The following is a 22,671-nucleotide window of genomic DNA, read 5'->3' as shown; positions in this document are numbered from 1 at the left end:
TCAGTGATTGTATTTTCATTTCTGATTTCTGTGTGGTACTTTCTAATTTGTCTCTTTGTTGAAATACTCACTCTGTTCATGCATCATTTCCTGATCTTATTGAGCATCTTTAAGACCATTGTTTTGTAGAAATAAAGTTTTTTTTTTAACATTTATTTTTTTTTGAGGGACAGAGCATGAATGGGGGAGGAGCAGAGCGAGAGGGAGACAGAGAATCAGAAGCAGGCTCCAGGCTCTGAGCTGTCAGCACAGAGCCCGATGTGGGGCTCGAACTCATGAACCGCGAGATTATGACCTGAGCTGAAGTCGGGCACTTAATTGACTGAGCCACCCAGGCATCCCTGGAAGCAATTTTTTTTTTTTTTTTTTAAGTTTTAGACTTACAGAAAAATTCCAAGAGTACAGAATTTCCATACATCTTTCTCCTAGACTGCGTAATACTAATATATTGCATTATCATAGTATAGTGATCAAAAATGGACATTAACATTGGCCTAATACTATCAATTAAAGTACAGGCTTTATTTTGATTTCACCAGGTTTTCTCCACTAATGTCTCAAAGATCAAATTCCTGCATTGTATTTAGTTCTAAATTTCCTTAGTCTCCTCCAATCTTTTGAGTTTTTCAGTCTTTCCTTGCCACTCATGACCTTGAAAAGTCATGGTTTCCTGGAGTATTGGGTAAGTTATTATATAGAAGGTTCTTCATTGTGTTTGTCTACAGTTTCCTCATGATTACATTATGGTTATGCTTTCTTTCTTTCTTTTTTTTTTTTAGTGGCAGTACTACTCATGTGGTGTGCCCTTCTTATTAGTGCCTCACTTTGGGTGGTATTTGTGCTGATGTCTTACTGCCGGTGATCATTTGGTTAAGGTAATATATGGAATGTTTTCTCCTTTTAATTATGTATTTGGGATTCGTTGGTATAATTTTAATGGCCTGTTTCTCTTTACATTTTCACCTTCAAATTTTAGTATCCATCAATGAATTTTGTATATGATTATTACTGTTATTACAGTGATTTCCTATTTCCCTGATTCATTTAATAATTCATTTAATAATTATTATTCATTAATATTGTTAATTATTCATTCATTTAATAATTAATTTAATAATTTAAAAAAGGATTCTATTATATTTCATGGTTCACTGGAGCAATAAACAAGATAGGTCTGGAACATTCTCTCTTATTAGGGGGGAAAACAAGTTTCTAAGTAGGCTAGGGAAGATGTGGAAAAGATAAAGGACAAAATGAATATGGAAAGGAATGAGCATCAAAACGAAGTAGCAAAAAAATAGTTAATAGCAATAATTACCTTATGGTTTATTGTACTAGCAGTCTGTGAAATAACAGGAGTTCATTACAAAGTTCAAAGAAAAACATTAATGGAATGTGACCAAAATATAGCTGTAATACAAATAAGGAAGGCATAATAAGGATATGTTAATTTATTAAATTTTCATTTTTAATGATTTTGAAAAGTAAATGCCAAGATACATGGTTATTTAAGTGTATACATAAGGATTAGATAGCTTATTGTTTTAATTGTTCAAGCTAGCAAAAAAAAAATAATAAAATAAAAATACGCAAAGGAGTATATTGGCAAGTAGTTCTGGAGTATTACACCAACAAGAGAGAAACTAATCAGTATTGATTGGAACTCAGAATAACCAAGTAAAATGAGATGAAAGAGCAAATCAGCAGTGTGGTCACATAATAGCTCAGTAAGTAGAACGGACTATTAATGATTATAATAGAGTTGAAATATTTTAAAGATACGAAATAGTACATATCCTAATAAGAATAACAACAGGGACTCCTTGTCTTATTTTATAGCATATGAAATATCTACCAAGTATATATTTTTTAAAACTGCTAATTTATTTTTTTCTATAAAGTTGAGATTTTTTAAAGTTTATTTATTTATTTTGAGAGGGAGAGCAGGGGAGCAGCAGAAAGGGAAAGACAGAAACCCAAGCAGGCTCTGCACTCTCAGCAAGGAGCCAGACGTGGGGCTTGAACCCATGAACCATGAGATCGTGACCTGAGCTGAGATCAAGAGTTGGACATGTAACCAACTAAGCCACCCAGGCACCCCTAAAACTGCTCATTTAAGTAAAACACTAATTAGAAATATTTAAAGAAAATAGCCCAATATATCTCATAAGAAAATGGCTTAATTACTATTGCTGGTCATGCAAAACTTTAAAGAGTCCAGAAATTCTGGGGAAGACCAATTTAAAAAATTAAAATCTAATGAATAATAGTGACAAAAATGTATCGAAACAATAGGTAAATTCTTATAAAAATCTAATAACCAGTGGCTCATAATGAACATTATTTGCATAACCCAGTCAACTGTTGTGATTAACAAAAGAGATGATGGACACTTAATCTCTGTCACTAATTTTCTTTCTTTCTTCTTTTACTTTTCCTTTCCTTGATAAAATCAAAGTTCTGTTGATTGTTAAGCTGCCAAAACCCAGCAAGGCAACACAGAAAAAGTACAAATACACAAACCCTGTTGGAGTCATGGTAGTAGTAGAGTTCTAAATCCTCTAAAGGTGAGTTTACCAAGTTTATAATCATTGCAATAGTTGTAGATTTTCCCCTCCTTTAATAAATCTGAGACAGATAAGATTGGCTTAGTAAATTTTATGAAATATTTAAAGTGCCCCTTCGGATCCTCATTGGTACTGTCTAGAGGTAAAAAGAAAGGCTTTTCTAAAGGAATTGTATTGTGGTAGGAATTTAGGCAAGTCTGTCATGTCAAAACAGAAATTTTAAAAGAAATCAATCATTTAATGACAATGGAAAGGAGATTACACATCTCCTACTAAAGTAAGAATAGAAAATGAAACATAAATTTACACAAATACCATGCACAGACACAAGACTTTAAAACCACATAGTATCTGACTGGAAGTTTTAACTCTCTGGAGGAAGAAAATTACACTATATTAACAAACAAAAAATTAGAATGCAAAAGATTTATTTGAAGAATATTACAAATTAATAAGCCAAAAACAATGAATAGACAAAAGAACAGAAACACAAACACCAAAAGTAATTGTAAACAAAACATGCCTGGAAAAGAAATTCATGTGAATTTAACTAGTTAAGAATTAATGAAACACATTTTCCACATATATCAGAAATGAATAGGGACCATCCTACCTAAATGGATATTCAGAAGGTTAACTGACAGGAGAAATATTTGGCAGTATCTAACAAAACAAAGTATATACACCACTGAGTGATTGTACTAGATAGAGTGGCCAGAAAGTCTGGAAGCAGTAAGAGCAACATAATCACCTTGATTACTTATTATAATGCATCAATTTTCCCAGTGAAACTCAGAAACCAAACTTTTGTACATGTCTTTCATTCAAAAGACTTCTTACCAGTATAATTTTTTTGATATCACGTAAGGTGCTTACCCACACTAAAGGCATTCCCGCATTCCTCACATTCATAGGGTTTCTTACCAGTATGAATTCTCTGATGTTTTGTAAAGGATGAACTATGTCTAAAGGCTTTCCCACATGCTTTGCATTCATAAGGTTTCTCTCCAGTGTGAATTCTCTGATGTTCAGTAAGGGCTGAACTATGTCTAAAAGCCTTCCCACATACCTTACATTCATAAGGTTTCTCACCACTGTGAATCCTCTGATGTTGAATAAGTGCTGACGTAAGTCTAAAGAACTTTCCACACTCTTTACATTCATAAGGTTTCTGACCACTGTGAATTCTCTGATGTCGAGTAAGTTCACTACCTACTCCAAAAGCTTTCCCACATTCCTTACATTTATAGGGTTTCTCACCAGTATGAATTCTCTGATGTCTAGTCAGGGATGAACTGTTTCTAAAGACTTTTCCACATGCCTTGCATTCATAGGGTTTCTTTCCAGTATGAATTCTCTGATGTCGAGCCAGTTCTCTACATACCCCAAACGTTTTTCCACATTCTTTACATGCATAAGGTTTCTCACCTGTATGAATTCGCTGATGTTCAATAAGCTGTGAACTAATTCTAAAGACCTTCTCACATTGTATACATTTGTACGGTTTCTCACCAGTATGAATTCTCTGATGTTCAGTTAGCTGTGAATGGAATCTAAAGTCCTTGCCACATTCCATACATTTGTAAGGTTTCTCATCAGTATGGATTTTCTGGTGTCGAGCAAGTTGTGCATGCACTCTAAAGGATTTCCCACAGAAAGTGCATTCATAGGCTTTCTCACCATCATGAATTATTTTTAGTGGAGTTATTTCTTCAACTCTTCTAATGGTCCTTTTAAATTCCTTACATTTATAGCACTTCTGATCATCATGCATTTTCTGGTGTATACTAAGGTCTTCATAAAAACTAAATGGATTCCTATATTCCATATATTTACAAGGTTTTACAGCAGTATGAATGTTCAGTTGTAGGGTATGTGGGTCATCTCCAAAGGTTTTCCAATATGCATTACACTGATATGTTTTCTCACCAGTATGTATTCTCTCACATTCATCAAAACTTGAGTCACAGCTATGGACCTTTTCATATTCCTTATATTCATAGGGTTTCTTGCTTTCATGAATTCTCTGATGTGATATAAGAGATTTATGATGTTTATAATTTGGCACTTTTTCAGAGCTGATTTTCATTTGGCTGAAATATCCCACTTCAGGTCTTTGTACTTCAGTCTTGCTTTTGCTTTGCCAGTCATTTCTGAAAATGGAGCTCTCCAAACCAATGAATTTACCTTCTGTTACTTTCCACTGAAAACCATTATTTTCAATAATGTCCTTTCCATTAAATAAATACTTTGTGTCATACTTGGACTCCAAATCTGAAAGAGAGGAGAAAAGAAATAATTTTTTTCATGTGGTATAAAAATGAAACATTTATACAATGCAGAGGAGAAAAATTGTAAATATAAACAATGCGAGTGAATGATTAAAGTATTGTAATGAAGTTTTAAGAAAGATCAGAGAATGATGAAAGCATAATATAAGATTGTGAGGTTTGTGGTAAGGGAAACAGATTAAGTCAGTGTCTGACATGTAGGTGTTGATCATCATCTAGTAAGCTTGTCAAGTACTAATGTTCAGAAACAAGTCCAGATAAACTGACCAATATCAATAGATGTAGAACTAGTTATCATATAGAGATAATGCTGATGTGGATCATGATTTGATCGTCTATACATACTAATAATTTTGTATGTTTTTTTAAACAATAGAATCCAAATACTTTAGTGGATAACAAGGTGCTTGTAAGATCTCATTTTAATCCATTATCCCCTTTCACATAATCTTTTTTTCACCTCTTACAGCAAACCAAATTTACACCCACAGGATATTTCATTTCTCAAGAAATGCATTCTTTATACACCACCCACATTTCACTGTCTGGGTCTAAAAGTTAATATCCTTAGAAAGGATATACTGATTGTAAGTTCATATTTATGTTTCTGTTCTAATATCTGGTTGCTTGCCTTCACATTATTTTTTTCAATTCTATATTCAGTAATTTTCTGTTACATTGTTTAACCTTATTCCTTAAATTCCAAAAGGACAAATGCCACTGAATGTCATTACATGTAATTACATGCCACTGAATAACAAACCCCAAGGACATACACACTGAAAATTACAGGGAAATAAAATCACTGGATGAAAGGAATCTAAATGAGACAAAAAGGAAATATTACAAATATCCACTGGGTAATACACTGGATCATCAAAGTAATGGGGCACCTGAGTGGCTCAGTTGATTAAACATCTGACTGCAGCTCAGGTCATGATCTCACAGCTTGTGAGTTCAGGCCCCACGTTGGGCTTTGTGCTGACAGCTCAGAGCCTGGAGCCTGCTTCGGATTTTGTGTTTCCCTCTCTCTGCTCCTCCCCAACTTGTGCTGTCTCACTCAAAAATAAATAAACAGGGGCGCCTGGGTGGCGCAGTCGGTTAAGCGTCCGACTTCAGCCAGGTCACGATCTCGCGGTCCGTGAGTTCGAGCCCCGCGTCAGGCTCTGGGCTGATGGCTCAGAGCCTGGAGCCTGTTTCCGATTCTGTGTCTCCCTCTCTCTCTGCTCCTCCCCCGTTCATGCTCTGTCTCTCTCTGTCCCAAAAATAAATAAACGTTGAAAAAAAAAAATTTTTAAAATAAATAAATAAATAAATAAACAAGCATTTAAAAAATAATAATTATGTAAGTATAAGAATAATGTAGTAGTTTTAGTATGTCTCCATGCCTTTTAACCCTCACATTGTACTGTAGTGATTTAGACACACACACACACACAGTGTTTATGAATGTTTTCTAATTGACTCTACTTGCACTGTCTCCATCACTGCTGTTAATTCCCTGCTATGCAGAATGATGATATTCTTCATGTGTCAATAGAAATGAGGAATTTTATTTACTTTTCTTCATTAGCTTTTTCCAAATTTTTTAAATGTTTATCTTAGAGAGAGAGAGAGACAGAGCACGAGCAAGGGAGGGAGGGCAGAGAGAGAAAGAGGGAGACACAGAATCCAAAACAGGCTCTAAGCTCTGCATTGACAGCGCAGAGCCCGACATGGGGCTTAAACTCATAAACCGTGAGATCATGACCCGAGCTGAAGTTGGATGCCTAATAGACTGAGCCACCCAGGTGCCCCTTCATTAGTTTTTTCACTATCACTTATCTATCCTACAGAAATCCTAATCTATATTTAAATGTTTTCCTTCATGCTCTTTCCCAGGTATTCCTTTCCATTTTCCTGTACTCAGAACCAACGATGTTATATTCTGCACGGCAGTATCAGAATATTTTTGATACTATAGTAGGTATATATCATACCATATAAGGCTTATACAATTCTGAAAAGGGGAATAAGCTAACAGAATGATGTGGAAAAGGTGGTACAGGTGGGCAAGAGTGGAAGGCACTTTGTAACAGAGGATCTGTTGGACATTGGCTGGAGACTGGCAATCAGATGAGAGGATAACCTGAGGAAAATCCAAAGTGAATGATAAACATTACATAATACAGGGCGGAAATAATTTTCTGTGACTGAATTATGTTATATGTAACAAAGGTATAATAATACAGTCATTATTGGATTAGGATAGTAAAATCATAAATGAGTGCCAGTATCAGTAAATCAAAAAGCAGTTCTACCTAGAAATGAAACGGTGGGGCACCTGGGTGGCTCAGCCGGTTCAGTGTCTGACTTCATCTCAGGTCACGATCTCACAGTTTGTGAGTTCAAGCCCTGTGTCGGGCTCCATGCTGACAGCTCAGAGCCCACAGCCTGCTTTGGATTCTGTGTTTCCCTCTCTCTCTGCCCCTTCCCTGCTCACGCTCTCTCTCTCTCTAAAATAAAGAAACATTAAAAAATGAAAGAAAGAAAATTCCACCAAATGTGGAAATGTAATTGAAATTAAAAAAATTTTCAGAGAATGATCACATTGAAAATGCAGTTGACCAGTGAAACCAGGGTTAGGGCCCCCGTGCCCTGCACAATCAAAAATCCTCATATAACTTTGAGTCCTCCCAAACTTAACTATTAATAGCCTACTATTGACTGGAAGCCTTTCCAATAACAAATAGCTAACAGATAGTTTATATATTATATGTATTATATTCTGTATTCATAAAGAAAATGTTAAGAAAATCATAAGAGAAAATACATTTACAGTATTCTATTACCTTCATCAAAAAGTTCACACAGAAGTACACCAACATAGTTCAAACCTCTGTTGTTGAAGGGTCAACTATATTACATATTAAAACCTATGGAGGTTGTTAGTCACACAAAAAGTAAGGATTTACCTGCTTTTGACACTAATTAGCTGTATAACCTTGGGATGGCTGCCTGAATACTCTTTGTCTTAGCAAAATAATACAAGTACTATTCATGTCATCAGGTTATTGAGAAATTAAAAGAGCCCATATATTAAAATTCCTTAGAATAGGGCTTGGTACATGGCACGAACTATGTAATCTGACAGGAAAACAAGTAGCTTTCTAAAACATTAAAAGATCCTTGCTATAATATTGACAATGTTAAATGCAAAGTTCTTCAACCACAAAACAGGTATAATATAATGCATATGGCAGGCAATGAACATAAATTCTGTTTATCCATCTAACATATAAATTACACAGATTCTTCTAATAATTGTAATGACTCAGGACATGGTTTCTTAGCTGTTCTTCAAGAAGGTGTGATAACAAAGCATTTATAGCAATTCTGACTTTAATCACAGTATAACAGCTCTCTCAAAGGATATGCTATATGTGTTCTAAAATTCAAAATAAACTCCCTGGGTATCAGGGAAAGTAGGAATATGAAGGGACTGAGAGAATACAAACATGAAGAATGATGGATGTGCTTCATGGAGGTGTCATCTCCAACACAATGTTCAACCCATGCCTTTGGAAACAGAGAAGAGATGTACCCATTTTCTTTCAAAAGATAGTCTTGGGTTTACTGACAAGCAACTCTATGATAGAATAGAGCAGCTGATAGAATAGAGCATATTCTAAATTATATGAAGCAGATAAATTTACCCAGTGAGACCAAGTTGCTATAGTTCTCCATCATCACATCCCAATATAAGTCCCTCTGAGCCGAATCCAGATATTCCCATTCCTCTTGAGAGAAGCTGATGACCACATCCCTGAAAGTCACCAATTCCTGAAACAAAAAACCATATATAAATGAAATATTTTTGAGAAAAAGAATTGCATTATGGTAAGCCGATTAGTAAACTAGTAGGCAAGGGTGGGTAGAATGTTATGGTATGGGAGTAAGGAAATTAGCGCTCCCAAACAGGACTATCTACATATCTTTAAAGAATCTATTTGACTCAGAGAATATCTTCCTGCATATTATGGAATTTCTTAATTCCATAAGCATGTTAAGCATGTCTGGAAATGAGCTGCATGAATTAATAAAGGTGAGTTTCTATATCCTTGTTTCTCTGTAAAGGAAAAGTATCTAACTTAGAAAATGGGATGTGAACACTAATTTATAATTTCTTGCAGCCCTAAGTTCAATACTGTGTTAAGTATTATTTAACATGATATGATCAGAACTTTTGCTTCTAATGACAAACCATTTAATAAGTACTTTTTAGTGGCTACAGAATAGTCTTACTTGGTGAAAAAAATATCAGGCTTAATTGTATTTAGACATTTACAATGGATAAGGTGTTCTTCAATTCTGGGAGTCTACAATCATCTATGTATGATGGAGATCAGTGAAAATCAAATCCAGTCTACCTGGAAACTCCAGTCTCCAGAAGTACAGAATTTTCCCATATGTAATCAAATGGATACATCTGATCTTTATCCAAGAATATGAAAAAGTATGGTAAATTCCTCCATCTAGGTATTCCATTTCTACTCTATAGTTGCTGTTAACAAAAGACTTAACAAATAAGAGTGTTGAGAATTATTTGCAGAATAGATAGGCACACGAGTTATACTGTTATGTTTGATTCCAACTCTCACTAGAAAGTGAAAAACTATGGGAATGTGGGGCAGGCCCTATTTGGTACGGAGATTCAGAAAAAGGAAATGTTCACAAAGGAGACAGGTTCAGCAACTTACATGGTCCATGCTTAGAACTGTAAGGAATTGGTCAGGGAATTCCATTTCTGCCATGACAGCATGAGGAGCTCTGATGACATGCTCCCTGTCAAAACTAATGAAAATTATATATAAAAATATATAGCAAATAAAGAAACATTTGTTCAGGAAAATCTACCAAAACTTATAAGCTGAGAGTCTGCAGTATCTGAACCAAACCTGTACCCTTCCTTGTTCATCACATCTTAGTGAGAAAGATACTCCATTCCAAATTGGTACAATCAAGGACACAGGCTTCCTCACCAATTGTCAACCTGTGTTCCCAGTCAGGTGGCTGTCTTCCTGGGAAGAGCAGGATACCAACATTTCTCATCCTGCCCTCAGCTACCCATTGCTCAGGGAAATGCAGCTAAGGGACATAGATTTTCTTCTGTTTGGTTCCAAACACAAAATGTAATATGTACCTTGGGTGTGGCCCTGGTGAGAATACTGGGGTTCCAGTTGTCTGTCTTGAATCTTGGGGTAGGATTTCCATGCCAACAGATCTTGGCAAACTGAAACCTCTGGCTGCTGCACTCACCCTCTCCCCACCTACAAAGCACCCAGCTCCTAAAAGCAGAAGTGTGACAGAGAGAAGCATGCCACTGTCCCTAACCCAAGGACAAGGTCTGTGGCTTGGTGATTTTGTCCAGAGGGAGAAGCTGGCCACAGACAAGAGAGTTCCATATGTGTCTCCATAGGAAATGACCTCATTTGTAACTGTAGAAAAGTTCAAGCCTAAGGACATTCTCAAAAACAGTGAGGTTTTACTAAAAGACTATTAGGAGAAGATTGAAAGATTCACTGGAGATATATGAACTATAGGCTGGCTAGTTTCCCAGAAAGAATTAGACACTTACAGAGCTGTTCGTTTTGTCAGAACAAATCCCAGATACTGACTTGATTACATTGGTCTGTGAAGCAATATATACTTCACAGCATTGTTGAAAGCAGAAATCATGATTTCTGCAACTTAACGGCTGGGAGATACTCAAAAGATAGACCTGTGGAAACCACTGTCATCCAAAGGTGACTGTGGTAATAATCAAGGCTGTACCCTAAAGGAGCAATATCACAGATTTTCAGTGTGGGCTGGGGGAAGACAGATTGCACTTAAACTAGCTAGTCACTAAAGAAAACAAGCAAATAACAAGTCTGGTGGTGGGGAGCACTAGTAGGGGAAACAGACAAAAATACCAGATATGTTACAATTATCTATAATTTCTACTTTCTATAAATAAAGAAAAAGTCCAAAGTAATAGGAAAATGGCCCATCAACAAAACAGAAACTGCCTGCAAGAACACCAAATTTAACAAAGACTTCAAAGTAGCCATAAATATATTCAGATAAACAAAAGAACCTATACTTACATAAAGGTATGGTCACGGTGTCACATCAATATCAATAAAGAAAAGCTATTTAATACCACATGGGAATCCTACACTTGAAAAGTATTGTAATATGAAATGAAAATTTCACTAGAGCAACTCAATATTAGATTTAAACTGGCAGAAGAAAATACTGGCAAACTTAAAAGATATTGTGCAGTCTAACAGGAAAAACAAATGAAAAAGAGACTTAGAAAACCTGGATGCAAGCATACCTACATATATAATGGGTGTATGAGAAGAGAGAAAAGGATCATTTTAACATCGTCCAATAACAATGAAAAGTTCTCAAAGTTATATTTTTTACATCCAGGAAGCTCAACACACCCAGCAGGATCAAGGCACAGAGATCTACAAATAGACACAACATGGTAAAAACGGTGAAATGTGAAAGAGAAATTTGTTTGGTTGTTGTTTTGTTGTTGTTCTGTTTTGTTTTTTAAGTCAGCTCTAGGCCCAATGTGGCATTTGAACTCATGACCCTGAGACAAGAGCCCCCCTCGATGTACCGACTGAGCCAGCCAGGTGCCCGCTGAAAGAAAAATATGAAAGCAGCAAGAAGAAAATGAGTTGTTACTTACAAGTGAGCCCCAGTAAGAATAATTAATGACCTCTCCTCAGAAATAACAGAGACCAGAATGTAAACCAAGACTCAAAAACTTCAACCAGGAATGCTATAATAAGCAAAACTATTTTTTGAAAATGAAGATGAAATAGAAACTGGGAGAATTAATTGCTAGCAGACCTATCTTAATACTGAAGGGAGTTCTTCAAGCAGAAAGCAAATGATTCGAGGCAGTAATATATATCCACATGAAAAGATAAAGAGAGGTGACTGGGTGGCTCAGTAGGTTAAGTGTCCAGTTTCAGCTCAGGTCATGATCTCACAGTTTGGGAGTTTGAGCCTCGCATCAGGCTCAGCTCAGAGCCTGGAGCCTGCTTTAGATTCTGTGTCTGCCCTTTCTCTGCCCATCCCCAGCTCATGCTCCCTCTCTCCTCTCTCTCTCAAAAATAAATGAACATTTAAAAACAAAATTTTTTTAAAAAGAAAACATAAAGAGTACCAGGAAAGGTAATTATTTGATAAACAAAGACAGTATACATGTATATTTTTCTCTCTTAGTTAACTGATTTAAATATCAACTATATGAAATAACATGTTTTATTAGGCCTACAATATATAAAAGTATAATTTGGGAGGGGCCAAGATGGCAGAACAATATGGAAGTTTTTTTTGCATTTCGTATCCGTGAAATACAGCCATATCAACACTAAACCATCTTGCACACGTAAAAACTGATTTGAGAAATAACACAACAATCTGCACAACCTGAACCAGAGAACAACCACATTCACTGGTGCTGGAACAAGGACGTTAAGGGTGAAGCCTGGTGCCAGATGTGTGTTGTGATTTTCCATATCCCTGAAACGCTGCTACAAGATCATGTGAACTTTTTCTGGGATGGGCTGGCACCCAGCCACAGTCTCTGGGCATCAGCAGCAGCATGGTCCCACAAACGTTCCCGGGTGCGACTGGCACCTGGCCATTACTTGGTGAGACCCTCCCCCAGAAGGTCTGCGCAGGTCAAAGCCGCAGTCTCTCAGAAGTGAGGAGAAACACAGCCACAACTGAGAAAAAACGCAGAGGGGGAGGTACAGCCTGGCAACCTGACACCTTGGTCATGGACAATGTAGAACTAGGGAGTGGATGGAAGGTGAAGACAAAGGATGGGAGCACAATTGCTGATCAGGGAGAACAGTGTTCCGATACTAGAGAGTGGGTATCTGGGTGGTGCCATCTTCACCTCTCCTGCGCATGTGCATACACACCTCTAAGTGCCAAAACAATCCACCCCAGTAAGCTAAGCAGTGCCATCTAGTGGAGAACGGAGCCATTACACTAAGCCCTGCCCAACTGGACCAACCTCGCTCTTAAGGAACACCACAAGTCTCTCCGCCTGCTCAGTTTACAGACTATAAAGTGCTTCATAGTTTGACTTCTAGGGCAAAATGATGTAATTTCAATCGTATTTCAGTCTGTTCGCTGGTCCATCTATTCAACTTTTTTTTCTTTTTGTGAATACAGAAAGAAACTTATTTTTATTGTCAATTTTTATTAACATTTTTCTTTAATTTTTTCTACTATATTTACTTTTGTAAATTTTTCAAATTTTATTTTACTTATATCATTTCATATTACATTTCATTGTATTCATTTTTCAAATTTTCAAACATTTTCCTTTTCTTTTTTCTTTTTTTTCTTGTCTTTCCCTTCTTTCTCTAATCTGTCAAGCACCTTTCAACAAGCAGACCAAAACAGACCTAAGATCATAGCATAATTTATTTGATTTTTTGTGTGTTGCTTTTAATATTTTTAATTTAATATTTTTCCCCTTATTCTTTTTCTTCCTTCAAAATGATGAAATGCAGGAATTCACCCCAAAAGAAAGAGCAGGAAGAAATAACAGCCAGGGACTTAACACAGATACAAGGAAGATGTCTGAACCAGAATTTAGAATCGCAATAATAAGAATACTAGCTGGGGTTGAAAATAGATTAGAATCCCTTTCTGCAGAGATAAAAGAAATAAAAGCTAGTCAGGACGAAATAAAAAATGTTATAACTGAGCTGCAATCTCGAATGAATGCCACAATGGCAAGGATGGATAAGGCAGAGCAGCAAATCTGCAATATAGAGGACGAACTTATGGAGACTAATGAAGCAGAAAGAAAGAGGGAGACTAAGGCAAAAGAGCACAATTTAAGAATTAGAGAAATCGATGACTCATTAAAAAGGAACAACATCAGAATCATAGGAGTCCCAGAAGATGAAGAGAGAAGAAGGGGGTAGAAGGGTTATGTGAGCAAATCCTAGCGGAAAACTTTCCCAACCTGGGGAAAGACACAGATATCAAAATCCAGGAAGCACAGAGGACTCCCATTTGATTCAACAAAAACCAACTGTCAACAAGGCATATCATAGTCAAATTCACAAAATACTCAGGCAAGGAAAGAATCATGAAAGCAGCAAGGGAAAAAAGTCCTCAACTTACAAGGGAAGGGAAGACAGATCAGGTTTGTAGCAGACCTATCCACAGTAACTTCGCAGACCAGAAAGGAGTGGCAGGATATATTCATTGTGCTGAATCATAAAATATGCAGCCAAGAATTCTTTATCCACCAAGGCTGTCATTCAAAACAGAAGGAGAGATAAAAAGTTTCCCAGACAAACAAAAATTAAGAGTTCATGACTACTAAACCAACCCTGTAAGAAATTTGAAGGGGGACTGAGGGAAGACAAGACAAAAAAACCAAAAACAAAACAAAACCCCCAAACACCAAAAGCAACAAAGACTAGAAAGGACCAGAGAACACCACCAGAAACTCCAACTCTACAGGCAACATAATGGCAATAAATTCATATCTTTCAGTACTCACTCTAAACATCAATGGACTAAGTGCTCCAATCAAAAGACATAGGGTAACAGAATAGATAAGAAAACAAGATCCATCTATATGCTGTTTATGAGAGACCCACTTTAGACCTAAAGGCACCTTCAAATTGAAAGTAGGGGGATGGAGAACCATCTATCATCTTAATGGTCGCCAAAAGAAAGCCAGAGTAGCTATACTTACATCAGACAATCTACACTTTAAAATAAAGACTAAAACAAGAGATGAAGAAGGGCATTATATAATTAAGGGGTCTATACACCAAGACCTAACACTAGTAAACGTTTATGCTCCAAATGTGGGAGCACCCAAATATATAAACCAATCACAAACATAAACTCATTGATAATAATACCATTATAGTAGGGGACTTGCAACATCCCACTTACAACAATGGACAGATCATCTAAACAGAAAATCAACAAGGAAACAATGGCTTTGAATGACACATTGGACCAGATAGACTTAAGAGATATATTCAGAACATTTCATCCTAAAGCACAGGAACACACATTCTTCTCCAGTGCACATGGAACGTTCTCCAGAATAGATCACATACTGGGACACAAATCAGCCTCAAAAAGTACAAAAAGATCAAGATCATACTGTGCATATTTCAGACCACAATGCTATGAAACTCGAAATCAACCACAAGAAAAACTTTGGAAAGATAACAAATACTTGGAGACTAAAGAACATCCTACTAAAGAATGAATGGGCTAACTAAGAAGTTAAAGAGGAAATTAAAAAGTACATGGAAGCCAATGAAAATGATAACAACAGCCCAAAACCATGTGACACAGCAAAGGTGGTCATAAGAGGAAAGTATATAGCAATCCAGGCCTTCCTAAAGAAGGAAGAAAGATCTCAGATACACAACCTAACTTTACACCTTAAAGAGCTGGAAAAAGAACAGCAAATAAAACCCCAAACCAGCAGAAGACAGGAACTAATAAAGATTAGAGCAGAAATCAATGCTATCAAAACCAAAAAACAGAACAGATCAATGAAACCAGAAACTGGTTCTTTGAAAGAATTAACAAAAACTGATAAACCCCTAGCCAGTATGATCAAAAAGAAAAAGGAAAGGACCCAAATAAATAAAATCAAGAATGAAAGAGGAGAGATCACAACCAATGCAGCAGAAATAAAAACAATAATAAGAGAATATTATGAGCAATTATACACCAGTAAAATGGGCAATCCGGAAGAAATGGACAAATTCCTAGAAACATATAAACTACCAAAACTGAAACAGGAAGACATAGAAAATTTGAACAGACCCATAACCCATAACCAGAAATCGACTTAGTAATCAAAAATCTCCCAAAACCAAGAGTCCAGGGCCAGATGGCTTTCCAGGGGAATTTTACCAAACATTTAAGGAAGAGTTAACACCTATTCTCTTGAAGCTGTTCCAAAAAATAGAAATGGAAAGAAAACTTCCAAATTTGCCAGTGCTGAATCCAGCATTACCTTGATTCCAAAACCAGACAAAACCCCACTGAAAGGAGAACTATAGGCCAATTTCCCTAATGAACATGGGTGCAAAAATCCTCAACAAGATATTAGCCAACCAGATCCAACGATACATTAAAAAAAATTATTCACCGTGACCAAGTGGGATTTATACCTGGGATGCAGGGCTGGTTCAATATCCGCAAAACAATTAACATGATTCATCACATCACTAAGAGAAAGGACAAGAACCACATGATCCTCTCAATAGATGCAGAGAAAGCATTTGACAAAATACAGCATCCTTTCTTGATAAAAACCCTCAAGAAAGTAGGGATAGAAGGATCATACTTTGAGGTCATAAAAGCCATATGTGAAAGACCCAACACTGATATCACCCTCATTGGGGAAAAACTGAGAGCTTTCCTCCTAAGGTCAGTAACAAGACAGGGATGTCCACTCTCGCCACTGTTATTCAACATAGTATTGGAAGTCTTAGCTTAAGCAATCAGACAACACAAGGAAATAAAAGGCATCCAAATCAGCCAGGAGGAGGTCAGACTTTCACTCTTTGCAGATGACATGATACTGTATATGGAAAACCCTAAAGATTCCACCAAAAAAATGCTAGAACTGATTCATGAAGTCAGCAGAGTTGCAGGATATAAAATGAATGTACAGAAATCAGTTGCATTCCTATACACCAATAATGAAGCAAATGAAACAGAAATCAAGGAATCAATCCCATTTACAGTTGCACCAAAAGCCATAAAATACCTAGGAATAAATCTAACCGAAGAGGTGAAAAATCTATATGCTGAAAACTATAGAAAGCTTATGACAGAAATTGAAGAAGACATAAAAAAATGGAAAAAGATTCCATGCTCCTGGATAGGAAGAACAAATGTTGTTAAAATATCAATACTACCCAAAGCAATCTACATACATATTCAATGTAATCTCTCGAAATAACATCAGCATTCTTCACCGAGCTAGAATAAACAATCCTAAAATTTGTATAGAAACAGAAAAGGTCCCAAATAGCCAAAGCAATCTTGAAAAAGAAAGCCAAAGCAGGAGGCGTCACAATCCCGGACTTCAAACTGTATTACAAAGCTGTAATCATCAAGACAGTATGATACTGGCACAAGAACTGACACTCAGATCAATGGAACAGAATAGAGAATGCAGAAATGGACCCACAAACGTATGGCCAACTAATCTTTGACAAAGCAGGCAAGAATATCCACTGGAATAAAGACAGTCTCTTCAGCAAGTGGTGCTGGGAAAACTGGACAGCGACATGCCAAAGAATGAACCTGGACCACTTTCTTACACCATACACAAAAATAAACTCAAAATGGATGAAAGACCTAAATGTAAGACAGGAAGCCATCAAAATCCTCAAGGAGAAATCAGGCAAAAACCTATTTGACCTTGGCCGCAGCAACTTTTGACTCAACACGTCTATGGAGGCAAGGGAAACAAAAGCAAAAATGAACTACTGGGACCTCATCAAAATAAAAAGCTTCTGCACAAGGAAGGAAACAGCAAAACTAAAAGGTAACCAACAGAATGGGAGAAGATATTTGCAAACGACATATCAGATAAAGGGTTAATATCCAAAATCTTTAAAGAACCTACCAAACTCAACACCCAAAACACAAATAATCCAGTGAAGAAATGGGCAAAAGACACGTATAGACACTTCTCCAAAGAAGACATCCAGATGGCTGATTAACACGTGAAAAAATGCTCAACATCATTCATCATCAGGGAAATACAAATCAGAACCACAATGAGATACCACCTGTCAGAATGGCTAATATTAACAACTCAGGCAACAGCAGATGTTGGTGAGGATGTGGAGAAAGATGATCTCTCTCTTTTGCACTGCTGGTGGGAATGCAAGCTGGTGCAGCCACTCTGGAAAACAGTATGGAGGTTCCTCAAAAAGTTAAACATAGAACTACCATATGACCCAGCAATTACACTACTAGTTATTTATCCAAGGGATACAGTTGTGCTGTTTTGAAGAGGCAGAGGCACCCCCATGTTTATAGCAGCACTTTCAACAATAGCCAAAGTACGGAAAGAGCCCAAATGCCCATCGATGGATGAATGGATAAGGAAGATATGGTATGTATATATATATGTGTATATATATATGTATGTATATATGTATGTATATACATACATATACGTATACATATATGTATATATGTATGTATATATGTGTCTATATGTATATATACACACACATATAGACGTATATATATACACATATATACACGTATATATATACACACATATATACATATATGTACATACATATATATACATATATAATGGAGTATTACTTGGCAATCAAAAAGAATGAAATCTTGCCTTTTGCAACTACATGGATGGAACTGGAGGGCATTATGCAAAGTGAAATTAGAGAAAGACAAAAATCATAGGACTTCACTCATATGAGGACTTTAAGGTACAAAACAGATGAACATAAGGGAAGGGAGCAAAAATAATATAAAAACAGGGAGGGGGAAAAACCATAAGAGACTCTTAAATATGGAGAACAAACAGAGGGTTATTGGAGGGGTTGTGGGAGGGGGGATGGGCTAAATGGGTAAGGGGCATTAAGGAATCTACTCCTGAAATCATTGTTGCACTATCTGCTAACTAATTTGGATGTAAATTAAAAATAAATAAGAAAGGATAAAATAACAATAAAAGTATAATTTGTACTTCTATAACACAAAGGAGGTGGGTAGCAAAGCTATACTGGGTAAGTAACTGAATACAGATGGTACTTTGAATCCACAGCATCAAATGAAGAAAATCAAAAACAATAAGGGCACCTGGCTGGCTGAGCTGGCAGAGCATGTGACTCTTGAGCTTGGGATCATGAGTTCAAGCCTCCCATTGGGTGCAGAGCTTACTTAAAAAAAAAAAAAAAAAAAGATAAATAAAATTAATACAACAAATGCTATATATGTATATAAGATTTCTTTTGTTCTGCTTTTTAAAAGACAAATAACATTTCTATATCTCATTGGAATTTAGTATATACTGGAAGCTGTACACATTAAGCTCTGGATCAACCATTAAAAATATTTGCAAATCATTTATCTCATAAGGGGTTAAATACCCAAAATATATAAAGGATTCCTACAACTCAGTATAAAAAAAGACACAATCAAGGGGCGCCTGGGTGGCGCAGTCGGTTAAGCGTCCGACTTCAGCCAGGTCACGATCTCGCGGTCCGTGAGTTCGAGCCCCGCGTCAGGCTCTGGGCTGATGGCTCAGAGCCTGGAGCCTGTTTCCGATTCTGTGTCTCCCTCTCTCTCTGCCCCTCGCCCGTTCATGCTCTGTCTCTCTCTGTCCCAAAAATAAATAAATGTTGAAAAAAAAATTAAAAAAAAAAAGACACAATCCAATTAAAATATGGGCAGAGGATCTGAATACATATTTTCTCCCAAAATACAAGAGGCAAACAAATAAATGAAATGGTGCTCCATATCATTAATCGTCAGAGAAATGCAAATCAAAACCACAATGAGATACTGATTTACACCTGTTAGAATGGCTATTATCAAAAAGAAAAGGAGTAACAAGTGTTGGAAAGTTGTGGAGGAAAGGGAAACCTACACTATTGAGAATGTAAATGGGTGCAGCAGTTATGGAAAACACTATGGAGGTTCCTTAATAAAGTAAACATAGAACTATTGTATGATCTAGCAATTCCACCTCTGGATATTTATCTAAAGGAAATGAAATCTCTCAAAAAGATTTCTGCAGACTCTAGGTTCACTGCAGCATTATTTACAATACACAAGGCATGGAAACAACTAAACGTTCATTGATGGGTGGAATGTTAAAGAAAATTTGGTGTGTATACACAATGGAATGTTATTTTGCCATAAAAAACTAAGGAAATCCTGCCATTTGCAACTACATGAATTGACCTTGAGAGGATTATGCTAGGGGAAGTAAGTCAGAGAAAGACAAATACTGAATGATCTTACTTATATCTGGAATTAGATTTAAAAACAAAACACCTCACAAATACAACACATTGGTAGCTTCCATAGGTGTGGGGATAAGTGGAAGGGTGGGTGGGCGAAATGGGTGAAAGTGGTCAAGGAAGGTACAAATTCCCAGTTATAAAGTAAGTCAAGGGGATATTAATGTACAGCATAGTAATTATACTTAATGATACAGCGTATGTTTGAAAGTGGCTAAGCTATTAAATCTTAAAAGTTCTCATCAGAAGGAAAAAAGTTAACAGAAGAAGGTGATGGGTGTTAACTAAATTTATTTCTGTAATCATTTTGTAATATATACATATATTAAATCATGTATACCAAAAGTAGTTGTATGTCAATTATATCTCAATAAAAGTAAATGAATTAAGAACGGTGGTGAAGGCAACTAAAAGGCAAAAATATATAACCCAATAGTATTGCATTTTTTTGTTTGTTGTTCCTCCTTTTTTGCAATATGTTTAAAGACCTGCATAAAACATAATTATAAACCTATTTAAAGGGTACACTGTATAAAGATATAATCTAGGACAAAAGCAACTTTAAAAGGGAGAACGTGAGCAGTTACAGGGGCAAAGTTTTTCTATTAAAGCTAAATAGGCGTACAGTGAAGGTTTGACTCAGCGGGTCTGAAATGTTTAAAGCTTTGCCTATTCCAAACAAAAGTGAAGGTCCTTTATGAGCTCCTGGTAGATTACCTGGCATTTAATGATTTTAATCTGTATCCTGTCACTGAGGGGGGGGGGGCAAAAACTGAGTACAACAGTTTTTCTGACTTTTTAAAAAACGTTTTGTTTATTGGGCACCTGGGTGGCTCAGCTGGTTAAGTGTCCAACTTCAGCTCTAGTCATGATCTCACAGCTCATGAGTTTGAGCCCCACATCAGTCTCTCTATTGTCAGCACAGAGCCTTTGTGGTATCTTCTGTCTCCTTCTCTCTCTGCCCCTCCCCGCTCATGCACTCACTCTCTCTCTCTCAAAAATAAACCTTTTTAAAAAGAAAAAAAACTCATGCAAAAAAATGTTTATTTTGAGAGAGAAAGAGAAAGTGGGGTGGGCAGAGAAAGAGAGAGAATCCCAAGCAGGCTCCATGCTTTTAGCACAGAGCTCCCTGAAGGGCTCTATCCCACAAATCAGGAGATCATGACCTGAGCTGACATCAAGAATTGGGACATTTAACTGACTAAGCCACCCAGATGCCCCAACTTTTTTTTACTTTTGTGAGTCCTTCTAGAAAATCACTGAACCTGAGAGTGATTTTGGTACCCCTGAATAAAGTTAGTTTTATTTCAAACTAGTTCATCACAAATGCAAATTTTTAATTGAAATCTACAGGATAAATGCTAATAAAATGATTAAATTGTATAATGAATAGGAAATATAAAAGGAGTCAAATGGTAAACTACAAAAAAAAGTGGAACAGAAAGGAAGTCATTAATTAGGGATAGAAAAGCACAGAAGAGGGGCACCTGGGTGGCTCAGTCAGTTAAGCATCCAACTTCAGCTCAGGTCATGATCTCACAGCCCATGGGTTCGAGCCCCACATTGGGCTCTGTGCTGACAGCTCAGAGCCTGGAGCCTGCTTTGGATTCTGTGTCTCCCTCTCTCTCTGTCCCTCCCTCGCTCTCTCTCTCTCAAAAAACAGAGCCCACATTGGGCTCTGTGCTGACAGCTCAGAGCCTGGAGCCTGCTTTGGATTCTGTGTCTCCCTCTCTCTGTCCCTCCCTCGCTCTCTCTCTCTCAAAAATAAATAAACATTAGAAAATTAAAAAAAAAAATAGAAGACAGTATATATAGAAAACAAGTAGAAAAGTCCTCCTCAGTTATTACTTTACATGCAAATGTATTAGAATCTTCAACTAAAATGCAGAGATTGGCAGAATGGATAGAAAATACAGTGCAACTGTAGTCAGTCTACAACAAACTGATGACAAATCCAAACATATAAATAGGTTGAAAATAGGATATAAAAATGTGTTGCATACCAGTAGTCCTCAAAGAGTTGGAAGCCTACATGAGACCAAATAGGCTTAGAAGAGACAAGAGACAAAGGAACATCTTCTATGTTGATAAAAGGGGTCAGCCCACCAAGAAAATACAACTACTATGAATATATATGCCTTAAAGCCCCAAAATATATGAAGCAACAATTGACAGGATTGAGGGGAGGAATAGAAAGTTCTACAATAAAGTTTGAGACTCCAATAAACCAACTCCAATAATGGATAGAAAGACTAGGCAAAAGATAATTTGGAAATAGGAGAGTACAGCAACACTATAAATCAATTGGACATCCCAGACATACACCGAACACAACACCAAATACCAGAATACATATTCTCAAGTACAAATGAAAAATGGTCTAGAATAGATCATATGTTAGGCCATAAAAGAAAACACAACACAATGGAATATTAGCCATCAAAAGGAAACAATTACTGATACCTGTTACATCATGTGAAATTTGAAAACATGCTAACTGGAAGAGGCCAGACACAAATGCCTTTCAATTATTATATTGTTGTCCCATTTATATGAATATTAATCCATTTATTTGAAATACCTAAAATAGATAAAACTTTAGATTTTGAAAAATTCGTTATTGCAAGGGGTTGAGGGAGAGGCAGTAAAGAGTGATTACTTACGGGGTACAGAGTTCCCTTTCGGGATGATGAAAAATTCTGCAATTAGATGGTAAAGGTTGCACATTGTGGG

At 36.6% G+C, this 22,671-nt stretch overlaps 1 protein-coding gene across 2 annotated transcripts in view; it reads right to left on the bottom strand.

The window, feature by feature from the left end:
- Positions 1 to 2,978: 2,978 nt before the first annotated feature.
- The window catches only part of ZNF529 (zinc finger protein 529), a 38,193-nt gene continuing 18,500 nt past the window's right edge, over positions 2,979 to 22,671 (bottom strand). For both annotated transcript variants that reach the window (XM_086691024.1, XM_086691025.1), the window contains 3 exons: positions 9,598 to 9,691; positions 8,554 to 8,680; positions 2,979 to 4,841 (listed from right to left, as the gene is read on the bottom strand). In XM_086691024.1, coding sequence (XP_086547150.1) covers positions 3,427 to 4,841; positions 8,554 to 8,680; positions 9,598 to 9,651 — 1,596 coding nt within the window. In that variant the 5' untranslated portion in view covers positions 9,652 to 9,691 and the 3' untranslated portion in view covers positions 2,979 to 3,426. The remainder of the gene's footprint in view (positions 4,842 to 8,553; positions 8,681 to 9,597; positions 9,692 to 22,671) is intronic.

This window comes from Puma concolor, chromosome E2, assembly GCF_028749965.1.
Source record: "Puma concolor isolate L17-30 chromosome E2, mPumCon1.1.hap2, whole genome shotgun sequence".
NCBI lineage: Eukaryota > Metazoa > Chordata > Mammalia > Carnivora > Felidae > Puma > Puma concolor.
The sequence above is the reverse complement of the archived record's forward strand: the minus strand, read 5'-3'. Positions and strand labels throughout refer to the sequence as shown.